Source organism: Hemiscyllium ocellatum, chromosome 1 (assembly GCF_020745735.1).
Source record: "Hemiscyllium ocellatum isolate sHemOce1 chromosome 1, sHemOce1.pat.X.cur, whole genome shotgun sequence".
NCBI classification, from domain to species: Eukaryota; Metazoa; Chordata; class Chondrichthyes; order Orectolobiformes; family Hemiscylliidae; genus Hemiscyllium; species Hemiscyllium ocellatum.
The window spans coordinates 20,287,051-20,306,997 of NC_083401.1; the positions used below are offsets into that span (position 1 = coordinate 20,287,051).

A 19,947-nucleotide genomic window follows, 5' to 3' on the forward strand; every position below is an offset into this window, starting at 1 on the left:
GGCCTTGTCTCTCAGTGACGCTTGGCCTGGTCTCTCAGTGACTCAGCCTGGCCTCTCAGTGACACTTGGCCTGGTCTCTCAGTGACTCTCAGACTGGTTTCACATTGATATTCGGTCTGGCATCTCTGTGCTACCCGGCCTGATACCTTGCTGATACTCGTTCTGGTCTCTTGGCCTGGTCTCTCGGTGACTCTCGGCCTGGTCTCTCAATGACTCTCAGTCTGGTCTCTCAGTGATTCTCGGCCTGGTCTCTCGTTGACTCTTGGCCTGGCTTCTCAGTGACTCTCAGTATGGTCTCTCAATGTTTCTTGGCCGAGTCTCTCAGTGACTCTCAGTCTGGTACCTCAGTGACTCTCAGTCTGGTCTCTCAGTGACTCTCAGTTTGGTCTCTCAGTGACTCTCGGCCTGGTGTCTCAATGACACTCGGCCTGGTCTCTCAGTGATTCTCAGACTGGTCTGTCAGTGATTCTCGGCCTGGTCTCTCAGTGACTCTCAGTGTGGACTCTCAGTGATTTTCGGGCTGGTCTCTCAGTGATTCTCAGCCTGGTCTCTCGGTGACTATTGGCCTAGCCTCTCGGTGACTCTTGGCCTGGCCTCTCGGTGACTCTCAGTATCGTCTCTGAGTGTTTCTCGGCCTGGTCTCTCAGTGACTCTCAGTCTGGTCCCTCAGGGACTCTCAGCCTACTCTCTCAGCGTCTCTCGGCCTGGTCTCTCATTGACTCTCAGCCTGGTCACTCAGTGACCCTGAGCCTAGTCTCTCGGTGATATTTGGTCTGGCCTCCCGGTGCCACCTGGCCTGATATCTCTGTGATACTCGACCTGGTCTCTCTGTGACTCTCAGTCTGGTCTCTCATTGACTCTCGGCCTGGTCTCTCATTGACTCTCGGCCTGGTCTCTCAGTGAGCCTGAGCCTAGTCTCTCGGTGATATTTGGTCTGGCCTCCCGGTGCCACCTGGCCTGATATCTCTGTGATACTCGACCTGGTCTCTCAGTGACTCTCAGTCTGGTCTCTCAGTGACTGTCATTCTGGTCTCTCGGTGACTCTTGGCCTGGTCTCATGGTGACTCTCGGTCTGGTCTTCCGACGGTACGCAGCCTGGTCTCATGGTGGCTCATGACAGTTCGGTGTGTACATGGATCCTGCCTGAGCGTGATCCTGAGGCCCTGTTGAAGATCGGAGTTGTGACAGTTTCAGCAGCAGCGACGGTATCTGCAGCAGGTCAAGAACAGAAAGCAGAATGGGATAGCAGGACAATTATTAACTTATTCCCTTATTTCCCACTTTCAACTATGAAAAACTTTAAAGATAACTGTTATCTTATTTCTTTACTTATCTACTATTCTATGGAGTAATGTTTAATATTTTAACTCTCATTTCTCTTACTCCTTTGTCTCTCAGATTTTTGGGCCCAGATACCTTGGTGGCACCATGTGTCATGTCATACATTACTTTACTCCTGTACTTCAGTGCTTGAGTACTCATGACAATATAATAAAATCTAAATCTAAAAGAAAAATATAAATTTACAAACTGCTTTTACTGAGCCTTGATGGTGGAGGGAATGAATGTTTGTCGGTGTAGTGTCAGTGAGTGCTTTGTACTGGATGGTGTCAAACGTCTTGAGTGTTGTTGGAGCTGCACCCATCCAGGAAAGTGGGGAGTATTCTATCACACTCCTGAGATGTGCCTTGTAGATGGTGGACAGGATTTGGGGAGTCAGGAGGTGAGTTGCTTGTTGCAAAATTCCTGGCCTTTGAGCTGTTCTAATAGTTATCGTGTTTAAATGGTGAGTCGAGTTGCGTTTCTGGTCAATGGTAACTCCCAGAATGTTGGTAGTGGGAATTTCAGTGATGGTAATGCCATTGAATGTCAAAGTTGGTGGTTAGATTCTCCGTTGTCATGGATAATCATGGGCTCGCACTTATGTGGAGCGAATGTAACCTGTCACATTTCCACTCAAGCCCGGCTGCTTTCTTACAACTGAATAAAAATTACATGGAATCTCAGAGGAAAGTTACAAATTTACACAGAAAGAGTGACAGATTATACTTTTAATTAAAGCAGGAGAATGAAATATGCAATAAGGCACACCATAAACTGAAACAGAGAGTAAAGTCATTGCAACAAGACAGTGAGTTATGAGCAGAGAATGCTAGATCTAGGACAGGTCTAGGGGATGCAATGGCACTGAGAGAATTGTCTTGACAAAATAGTACAGCATCTTCTGAGACAGACCATATTTTGACAAGATTATAAACTCCAAGCAATCATTAACCAGCCTCTCCTGTCTGGATAAACAATATTGATACGTTTTGAGAAAGCACATGCTTTCTGGGAAATCGCTGGTGATTTCAGATGTTACTGCAGGGTAATTGAAAGCAGTCCCTGCTACTTCCTGTACATTGGAGAGAAACCAGTCTGGGTGGGGACAAGAGCCGTTGCAAAGACTGAGTGAGACGGAAGTGAGGAGGGAACGCCCATTGCGGTTAAAGAGATGTTCACACAGTCCATTGACATCAGCTGGGGTTAGAGCATTGAAGACTGAACCAGGTAATGAAGCAGATAGAGACATAGAAATGTACAGCACAGAATCAGGCATTTCACTCCGACCGATCCATGCCAACCAGATATCCTAAATTAAACTAGCCCCATTTGCCAGCATTTGGCCCACATCCCTTCCTATTTGGGTACTTATCCAGATGCCTTTAAATGTTGTAATTGTACCAGCCTCCACCACTTCAACTGGGAGCTCGTTCCATGCACGCACCAACCTCTGCATGAAAAACATGAATTTTAGGTTCCTTTTAACTCTTTCCCCTCTCACCTTAAACCTATGCCCTCCAGTTTTGGACTCCCACACCCCGGGGAAAAGACCTTGCCTATTTTCCACATCCATACCCCTCATGATGTTGGAAACATCAGTAAGGTCACCCCTCTCCCCATTACATTTTCTTATAGCAGGGAGACCAGAATTGCAGACAAAATTCCAAAATGGCATAACCAATGTCCTGTACAGCTGTAACATGACCTCCCCAGTCTTATACTGAATGCACTGACCAATAAAGGCAAGAATACCAAACATCTTTTTCACTATCGTGTCTACCCGTGATTCTACTTTCAAGGACCTATGAATCCGAATCCAATGTCTCTTTGTTCAACAACGCTCCCCAGCACCTTACCATTAAGTCTCCATAAATATTGCCCTGATTGGCCTTTCCAATACGCATCGCCTCACATTTATCTAAATTAAACTCCATCGGACACTCCTCAGCACATCCAATCATGATCCTGTACTCCTGGGTAACCTTTTTCACTGTTCACTTCATCTCCAATGTTGGTGTCATCAAACTTACTAAGCATCCCTTTGCTGTTCGCATCCACATCCTTTATATAAATTACAAAAGGCAGAGGACCCAATGCCAATCAGAAATGAGTTCGCAAATGCCCCTCTCCTCATCCTGAAATGGGAAATGTTTAGAATTTCTCTCCCAGAGTTAGAGAGTGATGATTTTGAACAAATCCTCGTAACTGTCTGATCCCTACATTAGAAACAGAACTGGACTAAGATGTTAAGGTAAAAGGCCTGCTCAGGGATATAGAGGAGAACATAAGGAGGGCCCTGGGAAAAGCAGGTACTGATTCCCAGCATGCATTAGTTAGGATCAAACTGTCCCCCACTTAAGGTCCCCAACACGTCACTGATCCTGACAGACTCCACTTCCCTCTCAAACCCTCTGTCTCACTCACCCTCATAAACTCTGCTTCCATCTTGAATTACCTTCTTGATGGTTCCTTCTCTGTTGCTGCTTCTCTCCCTGTGGTGACCTCACTCCTGCCATTCCATCCATTCCTCGTCTCTCCCACTTGTCTCCCATTTCAAAACAATTCCATCATCTATGATCTTACTGAATAGTGGGGCAAGTTGAAAGGCCAAATGGTCTCCATTTTGTGACTTTATTTGAACATGTCAAATCTTTGTTGTTCATAATCAAGGCACTTATAGATTCATGATGTTCAATTAAATTTACACATACTTGTGTGAAACTGAACACACAATATTTCCACTAAACAGAGTCCTTGAGTGATGGAGGGCTTATGCTCGAAACGTCGAATTCTCTATTCCTGAGATGCTGCCTAACCTGCTGTGCTTTGACCAGCAACACATTTGCAGCTGTGATCTCCAGCATCTGCAGACCTCATTTTTTACTTACTGATGGATATGTACAGCATGGGAACAGACCCTTTGGTCCAACTCGTCCATGCAACTAGATTTCCTTAATTATTCTAACACTTGGCCCATATCCCTCTAAACCCATCCTCTTCATATATCAGGATACATCCAGATCCCTTTAAAATGATGTAATTGTACCAGCCTCCACCACTTCCTTTGGTAGCTCATTCCATACACGCACCACCCTCTACATGAAGAAGTTCCTTAGGTCCCTTTTATATCTTTCACCTTTCACCCAAAACCTATGCCTTCTAGTTCTGGACTCCCCCACCTCAGAGAAAAGGCCTTGTCTAATTACCCTATCCATGCCCCTCATGATTTTATAAACCTCTATAAGGTCCCCCCTCCATCTCCAATGCTCAGGGAAAACAACCCCAGCCTGTTCAGCCTCTCCCCATAGCTCAAACCCTTCAACCCTGGCAACATCCTTGTAAATCTTTTCTGAACCCTTTGAAGTTTCACAGCACCCTTCCTACAAAAGAGAGACCAGAATTGCACACAATACTTCAAACGTGGCTCAAATAGGGTCCTGTACAGCTGCAACGTGACCTCCCCACTCCTATCATAGAGATGCGTGGCATGACAACAGACCCTATGGCCCAACCCGTCCATGCCAACCGGATAGCCTAAATTAATGGCCCCCAAGTATCATGAAAGTCATAGAACCCCTATAGTGTGGAAGCCAGCCATTCGGCCCATCAAGTCCACATCAACTCTCTGAAGAGCATCCCACCCAGACCCACACCCTGTCCTATTGGTGTAACACAACATGTCCCATGGCTAATCCACCTACACTACATGCCCCTGGACACTAATGACAATTTAGCAAGGCCAATCTATCCAATCTGCACATCTTTGGACTGTGGGAGGAAACTGGAGCACCCGCACAGACACAGGGTGAATGTGCAAACTCCACACACACTCAACCGAGGGTGGAATTGAACCCGGCTCTTTAGTGCTGTGAGGCAGCAGTGCTAACCACTGTGGAGGGGGAAGGGGGAATCTTACTGAGGGCACATGGATGGCAGTGTTACCCATCACTGTGTACACTAGAATTATAGGCCTAGGCAGAGACCATTCAGCCTTAGGAGGACAGAATGGGGGGATTGTGGACAGTCAGGCTGCAGGGTGAGTTGGGCTGTGGGATGTGAATGTTAAGTCTAGCGGTGGAAAGGGTGTCAGACTGAGAGGGGTCAGTGCAAGGTGTGGGTGGGGTATTAGGGAAGAGTAGGTATGGGTTACAGAGGTGCAGTGTGTCGGGTCAGACAGGGTGCTGAATGGCACAGTTTAGCGGATTGTTGCAGGGGTCTTTGACTGTGTGATTATTCTGGTGACAGAGAGGATATTTAATCCTCTCACCTTCTTCAGGTAACTGTTAAACGTAAGCATCTGGGAGCCATCTGAAATCTCGAACATTATGCAGCTTGTCCAAAGGATTCTATGCGCCGGGGAATTCCCCATTGGAATTTTCAATTTCCCTGGCAATTCCAAAGGAGTCAGCTGTATCAGGATTTGGGTGCAGTCCCATTGCAGCCGACATTACTGCAAAGACCAAGGGGGTTGCCTGGACAGTATCCTGGAGGTGTATTCATTGCCAACTAAAACAATCTAAGTCATGCACTTTCCAAACAATGATGTTCTCTTCCTCACAGCTGAATAAGGCATTTTATCAGATTTTTCATTTCGCAACATAGTTAGGCCACTTTTGGAATATTGCCAGAGTTGGAGGATTTGAGCCACAGGGAGATACTGAACAGGCTGGAGCTGTTTTCCCTGGAGTGACGGAGGTTGAGGGGTGACCTTATAGAGGTTTATAAAATTATGAGGGGCATGGATAGGATAAATAGACAAAGTCTTTTCCCTGGGGTGGGGGAGTCCAGAACTAGAGGGCAAAGGTTTAGGGTGAGAGGGGAAAGATATAAAAGAGACCTAAGGGGCAACTTTTTCACACAGAGGGTTGTATGCATGTGGAAGAAGCTGCCAGAGGAAGTGGTGGAGGCTGGTACAATTGCAACATTTAAAACACATCTGGATGGGTATATAAAGAGGCAGGGTTTGGAGGGATATGGGCCAAGTGGGATTAGATTGGGTTGGAATATCTGGTCAGCATGGATAAGTTGGACTGGAAGTTCTGTTTCCACAGTGTACATGTCTATTAGATTCCTTACAGTATGGAAATAGGCCCTTCAGCCCGACACTGACTGAGCAAAGAGTAATTCGTCCAGACCCATTCCCATACCCAATACTTAGCTCTGACTAATGCACTTAACACTATGGGCAATTAAGCATGGCCAATTCACCTGACCTGCACAAAGTTGAATTGTCAGAGCACCCAGAGGAAACCCACACAGACTGTCACGCAATACAAAAATTGAACCCAGGTCCCTGGTGCTGTGAGGCAGCAGTGCTAACCAATGAGTCACCGTGCCACCCCTATGACTCTGCAAATTTTTTGGCAGCTTGTTCTGTTAATTGTTGATTTCTGTCAATACTGGAGTTTCACTTTCACTAGTCTGTGAGTATATAAATGGGAGTCTCCATTCCTTTGTTCAGAGAAGTCTGCTCTTGATGAAACACAGCTGACTGAATCACCATCATTGTTTCAGACCTGGTAAGTACAAGTTATGAGTGGGGACAGGATAGTTTGTGCTTCTGATCTCTTCTAAAACTTCATTCAATTAGAATCAGCAATGAATTGACATAAATTAACAAAGAAAAATTGTAGTGCAGTGGATAATTTTGGTCATCTTTCAAGTTTTATTGAATTTGTAGCTATTTTTAATTATATGACATTTTTCTCCATACATTTATCAGTAAACAATCATACAGTTTAACATTCTGGCTTGAACCGTGTTGTTCAAATGCAACTTCATCTGTAAGAACATTGAGTATAGGAGTTGAGGTGTCATGTTACAGCCGGACGGGATCTGGGTGAGACCTATTTTGGAATATTGCATTCTATTCTGGTCACCCTTCTATAGGAAGAATGGTGTTAAACCTGAGAAGGTGCAGAACAGATTTGTTGGGATCTTGCTGGGTCTGAAGGGGTTGAGTTAATGGGAGAGGCTGGGTAGGTTGGGGCTATTTTCCCTGGAGGGTCGGAGGCTGAGGGATCACGTTATAGAGATTTATAAAATCATGAAGGGCATGAATAGAGGAAATAGACAATGTCTTTCCCAGGGTAGCAAAACCCAAAGCTAGAGGGCATAGGTTGAAGGTGAGAATAGAAAGATGTAAAAGGGACTTGAAGGGCAACTTTTTAATGCAGATGGTGGTGTGTGTATGGAATGAGCTACCACTGGTGGAGGCTCATATAATTACAACACTTAAAAGGCATCTGGATGGGTATATGAATAGGTTGGGTTTAGAGGGATATGGGCCAAATGCTGGTAAATGGGCCTTGATTAATTTCGGATATCTGGTCAGTATGGACAAGTAGGACTGAAGGGTCAGTTTCATACTCTGTGACTTGATGACTTTGTCACTGTATGACTCCATAATGTTTGATTTTCATTATTCAATCAGAAAACTTTCTTTGAAGTCACAGTGCATACGTTGCAGATGGATGATTACATTACTGCAGAGACCATGCAGCTGATAACAGGTAACATGAAAGATTTGAGTGATTTTATTTACATGCTTGAGAAAATAAGATTATCTCCCTTGCCCTGAAAGATGACACGGTGGCTTCAAGGTTAGCACTGCTGCCTCACAGTGCTAGGGACCTGGGTTTGAATCTACCTTCAGATGACAGTGTGCAGTTTGTATGTTCTCTCTGTGTCTGAGGGAGTTGCCTCCCACAGCAAATAAGTTTATCTTCCTTATTATAAAAGCAGAAAGTGTGGGAGATATCCAGCAGTGTGTGTGTGGAGGAAACAACATTAATATTTTGAGCTGCTCCAACTCTTCGAAATCCTGTGCATCCTCAGGGCAGCAGTTCATTGTCATCAGCAAATGGAGTACAATGTGGGAAAAGGGGAATCTGTTTATTTTGGATGGGAGAACAAAATGATGGAATATTATGCAAATAAGGAGAAATTGCAGAAAAATGCAGCACACGGGGGGAATTTGTGTCCAAAACACAGAACGCTAGCACACAGGTACAGCAGGTCATCAGGACGGCTATTGGAATGTTGGCCCTTATTTCAAGCGTTGGAGTATAAGAGCAGGGAAATCTGACTGTCACTGTACAAGGGGCTGGTGAGATCACACCTGGAACACTGTGAGCAGGTTTGGTTGCCTTATTTAAGGAAAGATATTATCTCATTGGAGGTAGCTCAGAGAATGTTCACTTTGATGATTAAAAGAAATGCAGATATTGGAAATTAGAAGTAAAACCAGAAATTATTGTACAAACTCAGCAGGTCTGGCAATTCTGAGGAAGGGTCACTGGACCCATACCTTTAACCCTGCTTTCTCTCCACAGATGCTGTCTGACCTGCTGAGTTTTTTTCAGCAGTTTCTCTTTTACTTCAATAGGATGATCCCCTGGTATGAACAAACCCACCTTGTACAGATACTACTTGCTCCAGAATTAGCCCTAATGCCTCAGAAATCTAAAGCCCATTTTACAAAGCCATGTTCTCATTCGTTTTAACCCTCTGTTCCCCCAAGCATATGGTATTGATAATAATGGTCACTGCCTTGAGGTCTTGCTTTACAATCTGTTTCCTAACTCACTAAATGCTGTTTCCAAACCTTCATCCTTCTTTCTAATTAACGTGGACCATGGCCTCAGGTTGGTCACCTGCCCAGGAGAAAGTGAGGTCTGCAGATGCTGGAGATCAGAGCTGAAAATGTGTTGCTGGAAAAGCGCAGCAGGTCAGGCAGCACACAAGGAACAGGAGATTCGACGAGGAAAGTTTCCTGAAGAATGGCTTATGCCTGAAATGTCGAATCTCCTGTTCCTTGTATGCTGCCTGACCTGCTGCGCTTGGTCATCTGCCCACACAATAATGGTCTGCAGTCACTGGGTGACACCTGAGTCCTGCCATCAAAGAGGCAGCATACCATCCTGGAGTCTTTTCTCCATCCACAAACACACCAGCTTTAGAGGTCACATCTCCCACAGCTAATTAGATTAGATTATTTACAGTGTGAAAACAGGCCCTTCGGCCCAACAAGTCCACACCGAAGTACAACTCTGCTCCTATGGGTAATTTAGCATGGCCAATTCACCTAACCTACACATTTTCAGACTGTGGGAGGAAACCGGAGCACCCGGAGGAAACCCACACAGACACGGGGAGAATGTGCAAACTTCGCACAGTCAGTCGCCTGAGTTGGGAATTAAACCCAGGTCTGTTGGTGCTGTGAGGCAGCAGTGCTAATTGCTGTGCCACCGTGCCGCCCACTATTCCATACCACTCAATTAAAATCTGACACATTTCAATGAGATCATCTCTCATTCTTCTGAACGCCAGTGAGTAAACTCCCAACCTGTTTAGGCTTTGCTCATCAGACAGATCCACCATATCAGGGATAAGACTCTGCACATGCCACAGGTTGGACATGACACTTAGCAAACTGTCCTGCCATACGTTGAGCTTAGTTTTGGGCTGCTTATTAACAAATTACAATATAATATTTTTGACAGGTAAAGAGAACATTTCTCACCAAGCAACCACTGTTTATACAACAGGAGAAATGTTTTCTGCACGGTAACAAGTCAATGCTGATTAGTCAATGTATTACAATGGAAAAGGCATCACGGAATCATAGAGTCACAGTGATGTACAGCATGGAAACAGACCCTTCGGTCCAACACATCCATGCCAACCAGATGTCTCAGTTGCCAGCGCCCAACCCATATCCCTCCAAACCCTTCCTATTAATATGCCCATCCAGATGCCTTTTAAATGTAACAATTGTACCAGCCTCCACCACATCCTCTGGCAGCTCATTCCATACACGTACCACACTCTGCATGAAAAAGTTGCCCCTTAGGTCTCTTTTAAATCTTTCCCCTCTCACCCTAAACCTATAGCTTCCAGTTTTGGACTCCACACCTCAGGAAAAAGAATTTGTCTATTTATCCTATCCATGCCTCTCATCATTTTATAAACCTCTATAAGGTCACCCCTCAGCCTCCAATGCCACAGCAAAAACAGCCCCAACCTCTCACTGCAGCTCAAATTCTCCAAACCTGGCAAAATCCTTGTAAATCTTTTTCTGAACCCTTTCAAGTTTCACAACATCTTTCTGATAGGAGGGAGACCAGAATTGTACATAATATTCCAACAGTGGCCTAACCAATGTCCTGTACAGCCATATCATGACCTCCCAACTCCTGTACTCAGTACTCTGACCAATAAAGGAAAGCATACCAAATGCCTTCTTCACCATCCAATCTACCTGTGACTCCGCTTTCAAGGAGCTATGAACCTGCACTCCAAGGTCTCTTTGTTCAGCAACACTCCCTAGGACCTTACCATTGAGTGTATAAGTCCTGCTAAGATTTGCTTTTCCAAAATGCAGGACCTCACATTTATCTGAATTACACTCCACCTATCACTTCTCAGCCCAATGGCCCATTGATTAAGATCCCGTTGTAATCTGAGGTAACCTTCTTTACTGTCCACTGCACCTCCAATTTTCATGTCATCTGCAAACTTACTAACTATACCTCTGATGCTCATGTCCAAATCATTCATATAAATTATGAAAAGTAAGACCCGGCACCGATCCTTGTGGCACTCCACTGGTCACAGGCCTCCAGTCTGAAAAACATCCCTCCACCACCACCCTCTGTCTTCTACCTTTGAGCCAGTTCTGTATCCAAATGGCTAATTCTCCCTGTATTCCATAAGATCTAACCTTGCTAACCAGTCTCCCATGGGGAACCATGTCAAATGCCTTACTGATGTCCATATAGATCATGTCTACTGCTCTGTCCTCATCCATCCTCTTTGATGCTTCCTCAAAAAACTCAATCAAGTTTGTGAGACATGATTAACCATGCACAAAGCCATGTTGACTATCCCTAATCAGTCCTGGCCTTTCCAAATACATGTACATCCTGTCCATCAGGATTCCCTCCACTGGTCTATAGTTCCCTGGCTTGTCCTTACCACCCTTCTTAAACAGTGGCACCACGTTTGCCAACCTCCAGTCTTTCAGCAACTCACCTGTGACTATCGATGATACAAATATCTCAGCAAGAGGCCCAGCAATCACTTCTCTAGCTTCCCACAGAGTTCTAGGACACACCTGATCAGGTCCTGGAGATTTATCCACCTTTATCCAATTCAAGATATCCAGCACTTCATCCTCTGTGATATGGACATTTTTCAAGATGTCACCATTTATTTCCCTGCAGTCTCTATTTTCCACATCCTTTTCCACAGTAAATAATGATACAAAATACTCACTTAGTATCTCCCTCATTTCCCGCAGCTCCACACAAAGGCTGCCTTGCTGATCTTTGAGGGGCCCTATTCTCTCCCTAGTTACCCTTTTGTCCTTAATGTATTTGTAAAAACCCTTTGGATTCTCCTTAACTTTATTTGCCAAAGCTATCTCATGTCCCCTTTATGCCCTCCTGATTTCCCTCTTAAGTATACTCCTACTGCCTTTATACTCTTCTAAGGATTCACTCGATCTATCCTGTCTATACCTGACATATGCTTCCTTCTTTTTCTAAACGAAACCCTCAATTTCTCCAGTCATCCAGCATTCCCTATACCTACCAGCCTTCCCTTTCACCTTAACAGGAGTAAACTTTCTCTGGATTCCCGTTTTTGAAGGCTTCCCATTTTCCAGCCGTCCTTTTACCTGCGAACATCTGCCTCCAATCAGCTTTTGAAAGTTCTTGCCTAATACCGTCAAAATTGGCCTTTCTCCAAATTAGAACTTCAACTTTTAGATCTGCTCTACCCTTTCCATCACTATTTTAAAACTAATAGAACTTTGGTCGTTGGCCCCAAAGTGCTCACCCACTGACATCTCAGTCACCTGCCCTCGACTATTAGCGAGTCTATAATACAATCCCAATAAAGTGATCATCCCTTTTTTATTTCTCAGTTCCACCCAAATAACATCCCTGGATGTATTTCTGGAAATATCCTCCCTCAGTACAGCTGTAGTGCCATCCCTTATCAAAAATGCCACTCCCCCTCCTATTGTGCCCCCATTTTTGTCCTTCCTATGGCATTTGTATCCTGGAACATTAATCTGCCAGTCCTGTCTATCCCTAAGCCCTGTTTCTGTAATTGCTGTGGTATCCCAATCCCATGTTTCTAATCATGCGCTGAGTTCATCTGCCTTTCCTGTTAGGCTTCTTGCATTGAAGTAAATGCAGTTTAATTTATTCATCCCACCTTGTTCTCTGCTTTGTCCTTCCCTGCCCTGACTGTTTGACTTGCTTCTTTTCTCAACTGTACAATCTCAAATTGATGTCTTTCCTCACTATCTCCCTGGGCACCCCCCCCCACATCCCCTCCACCACCACTGTCCCCCACCCCCCCCCCCCCCCCCCACACCCCCTTACTAATTTAAATTCCACCCCGAGCAGCTCAAGCAAATCTCCCTGCTCGTATATTAGTCCCCTTCCCATTTTGATGCAATCCATCCTTCTTGTACAGGTCACTTCTACCCATAAGAGATTCCAATGATCCAAAACTGTGATTCCTTCCCCCGTGTACCAGCTCCTCAGCCATGCATTCATCTGCTCTATACTCCTATTCCTGCCCTCACTAGCTCGTAGCACCGAGAGTAGTCCAAATATTACAACTCTTAAGGACCTCCTTTTTAAATTCTTGCCTGACTCTCCATATTCTCCATTCAGAATCTCACCTTTTTCCCTTCCTATATTGTTGGTTCCAATGTGCAAAATGAGCTCCTGCTGGGCCCTCTCCCCCGTGAAAACATTCTGCACCCTCTCTGAGACACCCTTGAGACTGGCACCAGGGAGGCAACACACCATTCTGATTTTTCGTTGCTGGCCACAGAAACATCTGTCTGTGCCACTGACTAGAGAGTCCCTTAACACAATCGATCTCTTGGAACCCAACGTACCCCTCATTGCATTGGAGTCTGTCTCGATATCAGAAACTTGGCTGTTCATACTACATTCCCCTAAGAATCCATCACCCCCTACATTTACAAAACAGCATACTTGTTTGAAAGGAGAATAACTACAGAAGACTCCTGCAGTACCTATCTACCTCTCTTACACTTCCATCTATGTGACCGTATCTGCAACTTTTTTTCCTTCCTATAATTGTATCCATCACACCCTCTTGCCCTTGTAAATTCCTCATTGCATCTAAATGTCTGTCTAACCAATCCATTCGATCTGATAGGATTCACAACCAATGACATTTATTGCATATATAATCCTCAATAAACTCTCTCTAAACTCCCACATTCAACAAGAAGAGCATATCATTCTACTAAGGGCCAGTTTTGGTTCTTCCAATCTATAGTTGCAGAAATTAGCACCATCTTATTCCTTTACAAATCACTGCTCCAAGCTAACTTAATACTTATGCCTTATAGTTTTATGTGTAATCAAGAGACATATTGAATAAAGCATATAATCAAGAAAGGGGCACCATTCTACTCACTATTGTAGATTTACAGCAAGGCTACATTAACAATTTTCACTTATTTGTTTCTGTGCTGTGATCTCTCATTAACAGGTTCCTCCAAGATCAGTTGTGAATTAGTCAAACTTAATTCCAGCATTGAGCAGTAGGGCCAAATGGCCGGTTCTGGTACTGCAAATTCTGTGTAGCTTTACATCAGATAAACATTAGATAGATGAATTGGCTCTCTTGCTGTGATACACAATGTTCAATGTCTGACAGGTTTTTTTTCTCTGATATTAATATTGTTTGTTTAAATCTTTTTAACAGCTGACATCAAGCCCAGGTATGTATATTTTTAAGTTACGATGCTGTGAATGAATTGCTCTAAATTATGAATGATTTATTCATGCCTTCTTTAACACACTCACTAATATGTAGAAAGTACCTTGTAGATAGTGAGCACTGAGTGTGACCACTTCTTGTCAGCCTTTACCTGCAAACTGATCAAACATTACCCCTCACATCCTCAAGCCATTCTACATTTTCTATCACACCCTGTTTAATCCTTTCAATAACTTCTCCTAATTTACAGAGGGAGGATTGAGTCTGTTGCCAGTTCCACAGATATTCCAACAAAATGTATTTCATTGAGATACACTCCTGAATAGAACAGGAAGGGCTTCCCTGTCTGGGAAAATGTGAATCTCATTGGGAGGGTAAATGTACTGAGAGAGTTTGATGTTGGAATGCAGGTGTGTGGAATTGTAGCTGTCCAAAAAAGCCTTCAATCCAATCACATTGTAAATACGTTAAAATCTGTTTGCTTATTGTCTTTAACAGATTAATCTCACTGACGACCAATAATGACCAGGAGTTTCTGATGGTCAGGTAGTTTTTTTCTGAAGCATAGGAAGGAGTTGCAAATGGGGACCGGCAGAATTCCCATTGTAGCAAGGAATTGCTCAAGAATTCCATGGTTCCACTGGGTGAATCCGGAGACCGTTGAAGATTACAGCGAGTTAGGCAACTCCACACAGAGAGAGCAAGCTAATGTTCCGAGTATTGATGACACTTCATCAGACACTTTATCAAATCACACAACATTAGGTTATAGTCCAACAGGTTTATTTGGAAGCACTAACTTTCAGAGTGCTGCTCCTTCATCAGGTAACTGTGGAGCAGGATTATAAACACAGAATTCATAGCAAAAGATGACAGTGTCATGCAACTGAAATGATACATTGAATAAACCTGCATTGTTGTTAAGTCTTTCATCTTTTAGAACAGGTTGCACGTTTCGATTCACTAATACGTGATTCCCAGAATTTCTTTTAAATCACATTCTCAAGGTAACTTAAGGTTTTATGAAAAATAGGTGACAGCTCATCTCAGACAATGCATTAAAGGTGTGAGGTTCGAGTCTGTCTGTATCCCAATCTTGAGTCAGACTGGTTCAATTTCCAAACTGGAATTTACAAAGTATTACATGGATTGTTTGCCTGCAGATTATTTGTTTTTTGAGCAAAAAACAATGTATCTGCAAATATAATTCTGCAAATACAAATTCATGCCATAGACTTATATTTGTTTCTGTGTGCATTAGAGAGAGTGTGCATGTAAGTGTGTGCTTTTGAGTACATGTGTGCATGAGAGATTGTGTGTTTGTGTGTGTGCATGTTTAGTAAAATGTGTGTGTAAGTGTGATGGAGTATAAGTCTGTGAGAGGGTGTGTGTGTGGATTTGAGTGTGGCGGGGTACGTGTATGTGTATGAGAGAGGGTCTGTGTGAACGTGTGAATATGTAAGAATGCATGCGCATGTGTGCATGTGTGTGGCTGGGTGTTGTGTGTGTGCGTGTGCGTGTGCGTGTGTGTGTGTGCAAGGTCTCATGCAGTATAACCTGGTGTTGTGTGATTTTTAACTTTATCCACGCCAGTCCAACACTGGCTCCTCCGCATCATCTTTGTTAGAGCTGAAGTGAAATATGGGAGGGGACAGCATTAGGAGGGGTTAGGGAGGAGTTGGGGTGGGTGGGTGCTGGGGGAGAAAGGATGTTGGTTGTGTAGATTAAGTTGTTGAGGTTGTATTCATCGAGCTGGGAATTTGTGTTGCAGACATTTCGTCCCCTGTCTAGGTGACATCCTCAGTGCTTGGGAGCCTCCTGTGAAGTGCTTCTGTGATCTTTCCTCTGGCATTTGTAGTGGTTCACAAACCCTTTGCTTTGTCTTTCTCAGTGTGGTACAGGCCATCCATACATTCCAATTCCAAATAATCTCTCAACATTAATATTGGTTCAACCATGTAACATTTTCACAAAAGCACTCTTTGTCTACTGAATCAACATCTGGGCATGTTTATGCAGTTTAACTAACTTTTAACCTGACTTTTTTTGAACAAGAATAAATGAAAATGAATCTTAAGTGGTTCATACAATTATGCTGATGGAATTAGCTCAAACTGTCTGTCTCATCCTTATCCCAACTGGGACTTTATGTGGATTTGCAGTGTCACTCAAGTTATACCCACAATCCCCCCCAAACAATTGTTCTCAGGATGCCACCTACAGTGGTGAGCAGCAGTGAGGATTTACCATGGTCATATCCAATAGCTGCAGCTGGCACCCCTCCCTATGAATATAGAACATAGAACGTAGAACATAGAAAAATACAGCACAGTACAGGCCCTTCGGTCCTCAATGTTGCACCGATCCTAACCTACACTAGCCCACTTTCCTCCATATGCCTATCCAATGCCTGTTTAAATGACCATAAAGAGGGAGAGTCCACCACTGCTACTGGCAGGGCATTCCATGAACTCACGACTCGCTGAGTAAAGAATCTACCCCTAACATCTGTCCTATACCTACCACCCCTTAATTTAAAGCTTTGCCCCCTCGTAATAGCTGACTCCATACGTGGAAAAAGGTTCTCATGGTCAACCCTATCTAAACCCCTAATTATCTTGTACACCTCTATCAAGTCACCCCTAAACCTTCTTTTCTCCAATGAAAACAGCCCCAAGTGCCTCAGCCTTCCCTCATGCGATCTTCGAATATAACAGCGGTGAATCTGCAAAATACTTAATGAAGAGGGAAATAGTTTGGCCTTTCTTTAAGATCATAACAAAATCATAAAACATTGGACCAGAAATGGGAGATTCAGTCCATCTAGTCTTTTGCACCATTTCATGAGATCATGAATGCAGATTATTTGTGTTACACCAGTAGGTTTTTGTGACAAGTCAAACCAAATTAGTAAATACTTTATATTTCCAATCTTACAGGCAAGTGACTCAAGTTGATCCATTGATTGGCAAAGTCCATGTAGAGAATTTTTTTTGCAATTTCGAAAAATATATTCCACAAATGGAAATTTACCTCAAGGAGCTACGTGACATAGCCAACAGTGTTGACACGTGCAAGAGAGGTGTGAACATTGCCAATATCGCTGGGGCATCTGCAAATATTACAGGAGGACTTGTGGCCATTGGTGGATTAGTTGCTTCTCCTTTTACTTTTGGTGCATCTTTGGCTCTCACTGGGGTGGGAATTGGGCTGGGTGTAGCCGGTGGTGCCACTAACATTGGAGCTTCTATTTCTGATCATGTTATTCAAAACGGAAAAAGTAACAGAATAAAAGAAATCATAGATCTCTATAAAGAAGCCAGCGAAACCATGTCAGAGAGCTTGCGTCAGGCACAGGGGAGTATTGAAGTATCGATTAGAATGAGAGAGGAAACTATATCAAGAAGCTCAACGATTGGTGCAACTCAGGTTCTCAGTAAAAGCTTGAATGCTGTTCTTGTTGAGTCTTCACGTGTAACAGGAAATGCTTTAAAAGCAGCTAAAGTTGTGTCAGGAGTTCTGTCAGGAGTCCTTGTGGTATGGGATACGTATTGTTTGATAAAAGCTGCAAAGGACCTTCGTGAAGGAAGTAAGACTGAATTTGCTCGGGAAATAAGGAAAGCAGCTGATGCTATGGAGAAGGAAATAGAGGCATATAGAAAGGCTTATCGTAAAATAATGGATGCTCACTTTTGAACAAATGCTGGCTGATGGGTGAAGTTTCAAACTGCCAATGTTTGTAACATCTTTCCCCAAATCATTCGAAGCATTTCCTATTCTTTGAAAATTACTATGCTGATATTTCTTAATTCAGTTTTGAGTTCTGATGAGGATTAGTCGAGTGGGGAGTTGGATCGAAATAAAGTTGGACTCTTTCAAAGCTCTAGCTTGTACAAACCCTTCTGCAGATTTGTTATTGTGCCCACTGCATTAATTGTATTTTCTGAAAAGGTTTCAAATTAAAATCTTCATGTTTGTGTCTCAATGCCTGTGTCTCTTGACTTTCCATCCAAATTCAAACTTCCTTCAACACTGATGACACCCCCCCCATACATCTATCCCTTCATACATTAGAATTATCGAGACAAAACACTGATCCCTCCTAAAACACCCCCACTTGCTCCACCTCAGTCTCCTTCATTGAGATCATCCTTCACATCTCCCCCTGTTTGAGAAAACTGTGGTCAATCCTCCTAATGTTGCCTTCATTGGTTCCAGGTCAGTGACTTGGAGGGTGTCTAGCAGGTGGTGGTCTTCCCATGAATCTACTGCCCTTTCCCCTCTCAGTGAAAGTGGACAGGGGTTTGGAAAGTGCTGCCTGGGGATGCTTGGTAAATTCCCGCAGTGCATCTTGTAGATATTACACACTGCAGTTACTGAGCATCGGTGGAGTGAGGAGATGTTTGTGGATATGATGCTCAGCAGACAGGCTGCTTTATCCTGGATGGTGTCGAGCTTCATGATTAGTGCTGGAGCCGTTGGGTAGGATCTCCCCTGTTTCTTTAAAATTTTCTGGTTAGGTTGGGGTAAACAGATAGATACAGAAAGACAGAGTAAATGTATCCAGCCATTCAGCCCTTCAAGCCTTCCCCTCCATTCAATGTGATCACGGCTGAACATTGAACTCAGTATTCTGTTCCGGGTTTCTCCCTGGGTCCTTTGATCCCTGTAGCCATAAAAATTATACTAAACCCCTTCTTAAAAATCACACAATACCTGGTTGGAGTCCAACAGGCTTACTTGGAAGTACAGAGGAACCTCGATTATCTGGCATTTGATTAATCATATTTCGGATGATCCGAATAAGATTTCAAGGTTCTGATGCATGGGTAACTACATTATCTGGCATCAATTATCCAGCATTCATTTAACCGAACAAAATAGTCCCTGCCCACATCCTCCTGATAACTGAAGTTCCTCTGTACTAGCTTTCACAGCGTTGCTCCTTCATCCAGTAGCTAGCTACCTGACAAAGGAACAGGGTGTTGTAAACTGGTACTTCCAAACCTCTTGGTCTACAACCTGGTGTTGTGTGAGTTTTACCTTTGTCCATCCCTGTCCAATATGGGCACCCCCACATCAAACCTCCTTCTTGAGAATATTTTGTTCTCAAAAGCTTTCTGTGACAGGGAAATGCATCTGCTCACCACTCTGTGGGTAAAGAGATTTCTCTTCACTTTACACTTAAATGGTCTCCCATATGACCATAAGATATAGGAGCAGAAATTAGGCCATTCAGCCCATTGAATCTGCTCTGCCATTCCATCATGGCTGATCAGTTTCTCAGTCCCAATCTCTTCTCTTCTCCCCATAACCTTTGATTCCTGTAACAATCAAGAACCAACTATCTCAGTCTTAAATATACTCAATGAGCTGACCTCCACAGAATTCTGTGTTAGTGAATTCCATAGATTCACCACTCTCTGGCTGAAGAAGTTTCTCCTTAATAAGCACTCTCCATGTACAAACGCTGTCCCTCAGGTCCCTTTTTCTTTTGCAAATCTCATCATAAAAAGATGCCACCTAGTTTTGAATACTCCTACCCTATTTCGTTATTCACCTTTTTAAATGCCTGTCAGGATTATATGAAACCTCGAAAAGTTCACCCCTCAACCCCTGATGCTGCACTGAAAAAGGTTTCAGCCAATCCAGTCTCTCCCTATAGCTCAAACCCTCCATTCCTGGCAACATCCTGCTCAATCTTTACTGAACCTTTTCCATTTAATAATATCCATCCTACAGCAGGGCAACCAGAACTGTTCATTTCTCCAAACGTGGCCTCACCAACACCCTGTGTAATCTCACCATGATGTCCCACTCTAATACTCAATGGTCTGAGGATTG

The 19,947-nt window shown here is 43.7% G+C and overlaps 1 protein-coding gene and 1 long non-coding RNA gene across 2 annotated transcripts; both read left to right on the forward strand.

The window, feature by feature from the left end:
* The first annotated feature begins 6,797 nt into the window (after positions 1-6,797).
* On the forward strand, positions 6,798-15,030 carry LOC132817726 (uncharacterized). The gene is made up of 4 exons (XR_009644907.1): positions 6,798-6,842; positions 7,757-7,835; positions 14,089-14,104; positions 14,602-15,030. It is a non-coding gene; the product is annotated as an uncharacterized LOC132817726 (long non-coding RNA).
* Positions 15,031-17,046: 2,016 nt separating this feature from the next.
* LOC132817733 (apolipoprotein L3-like) lies at positions 17,047-18,022 on the forward strand. The gene has a single exon (XM_060828277.1). It carries the CDS (start codon positions 17,125-17,127, stop codon positions 17,797-17,799), a length of 675 nt encoding a protein of 224 aa, XP_060684260.1. The 5' UTR covers positions 17,047-17,124; the 3' UTR covers positions 17,800-18,022.
* Positions 18,023-19,947: the final 1,925 nt, after the last annotated feature.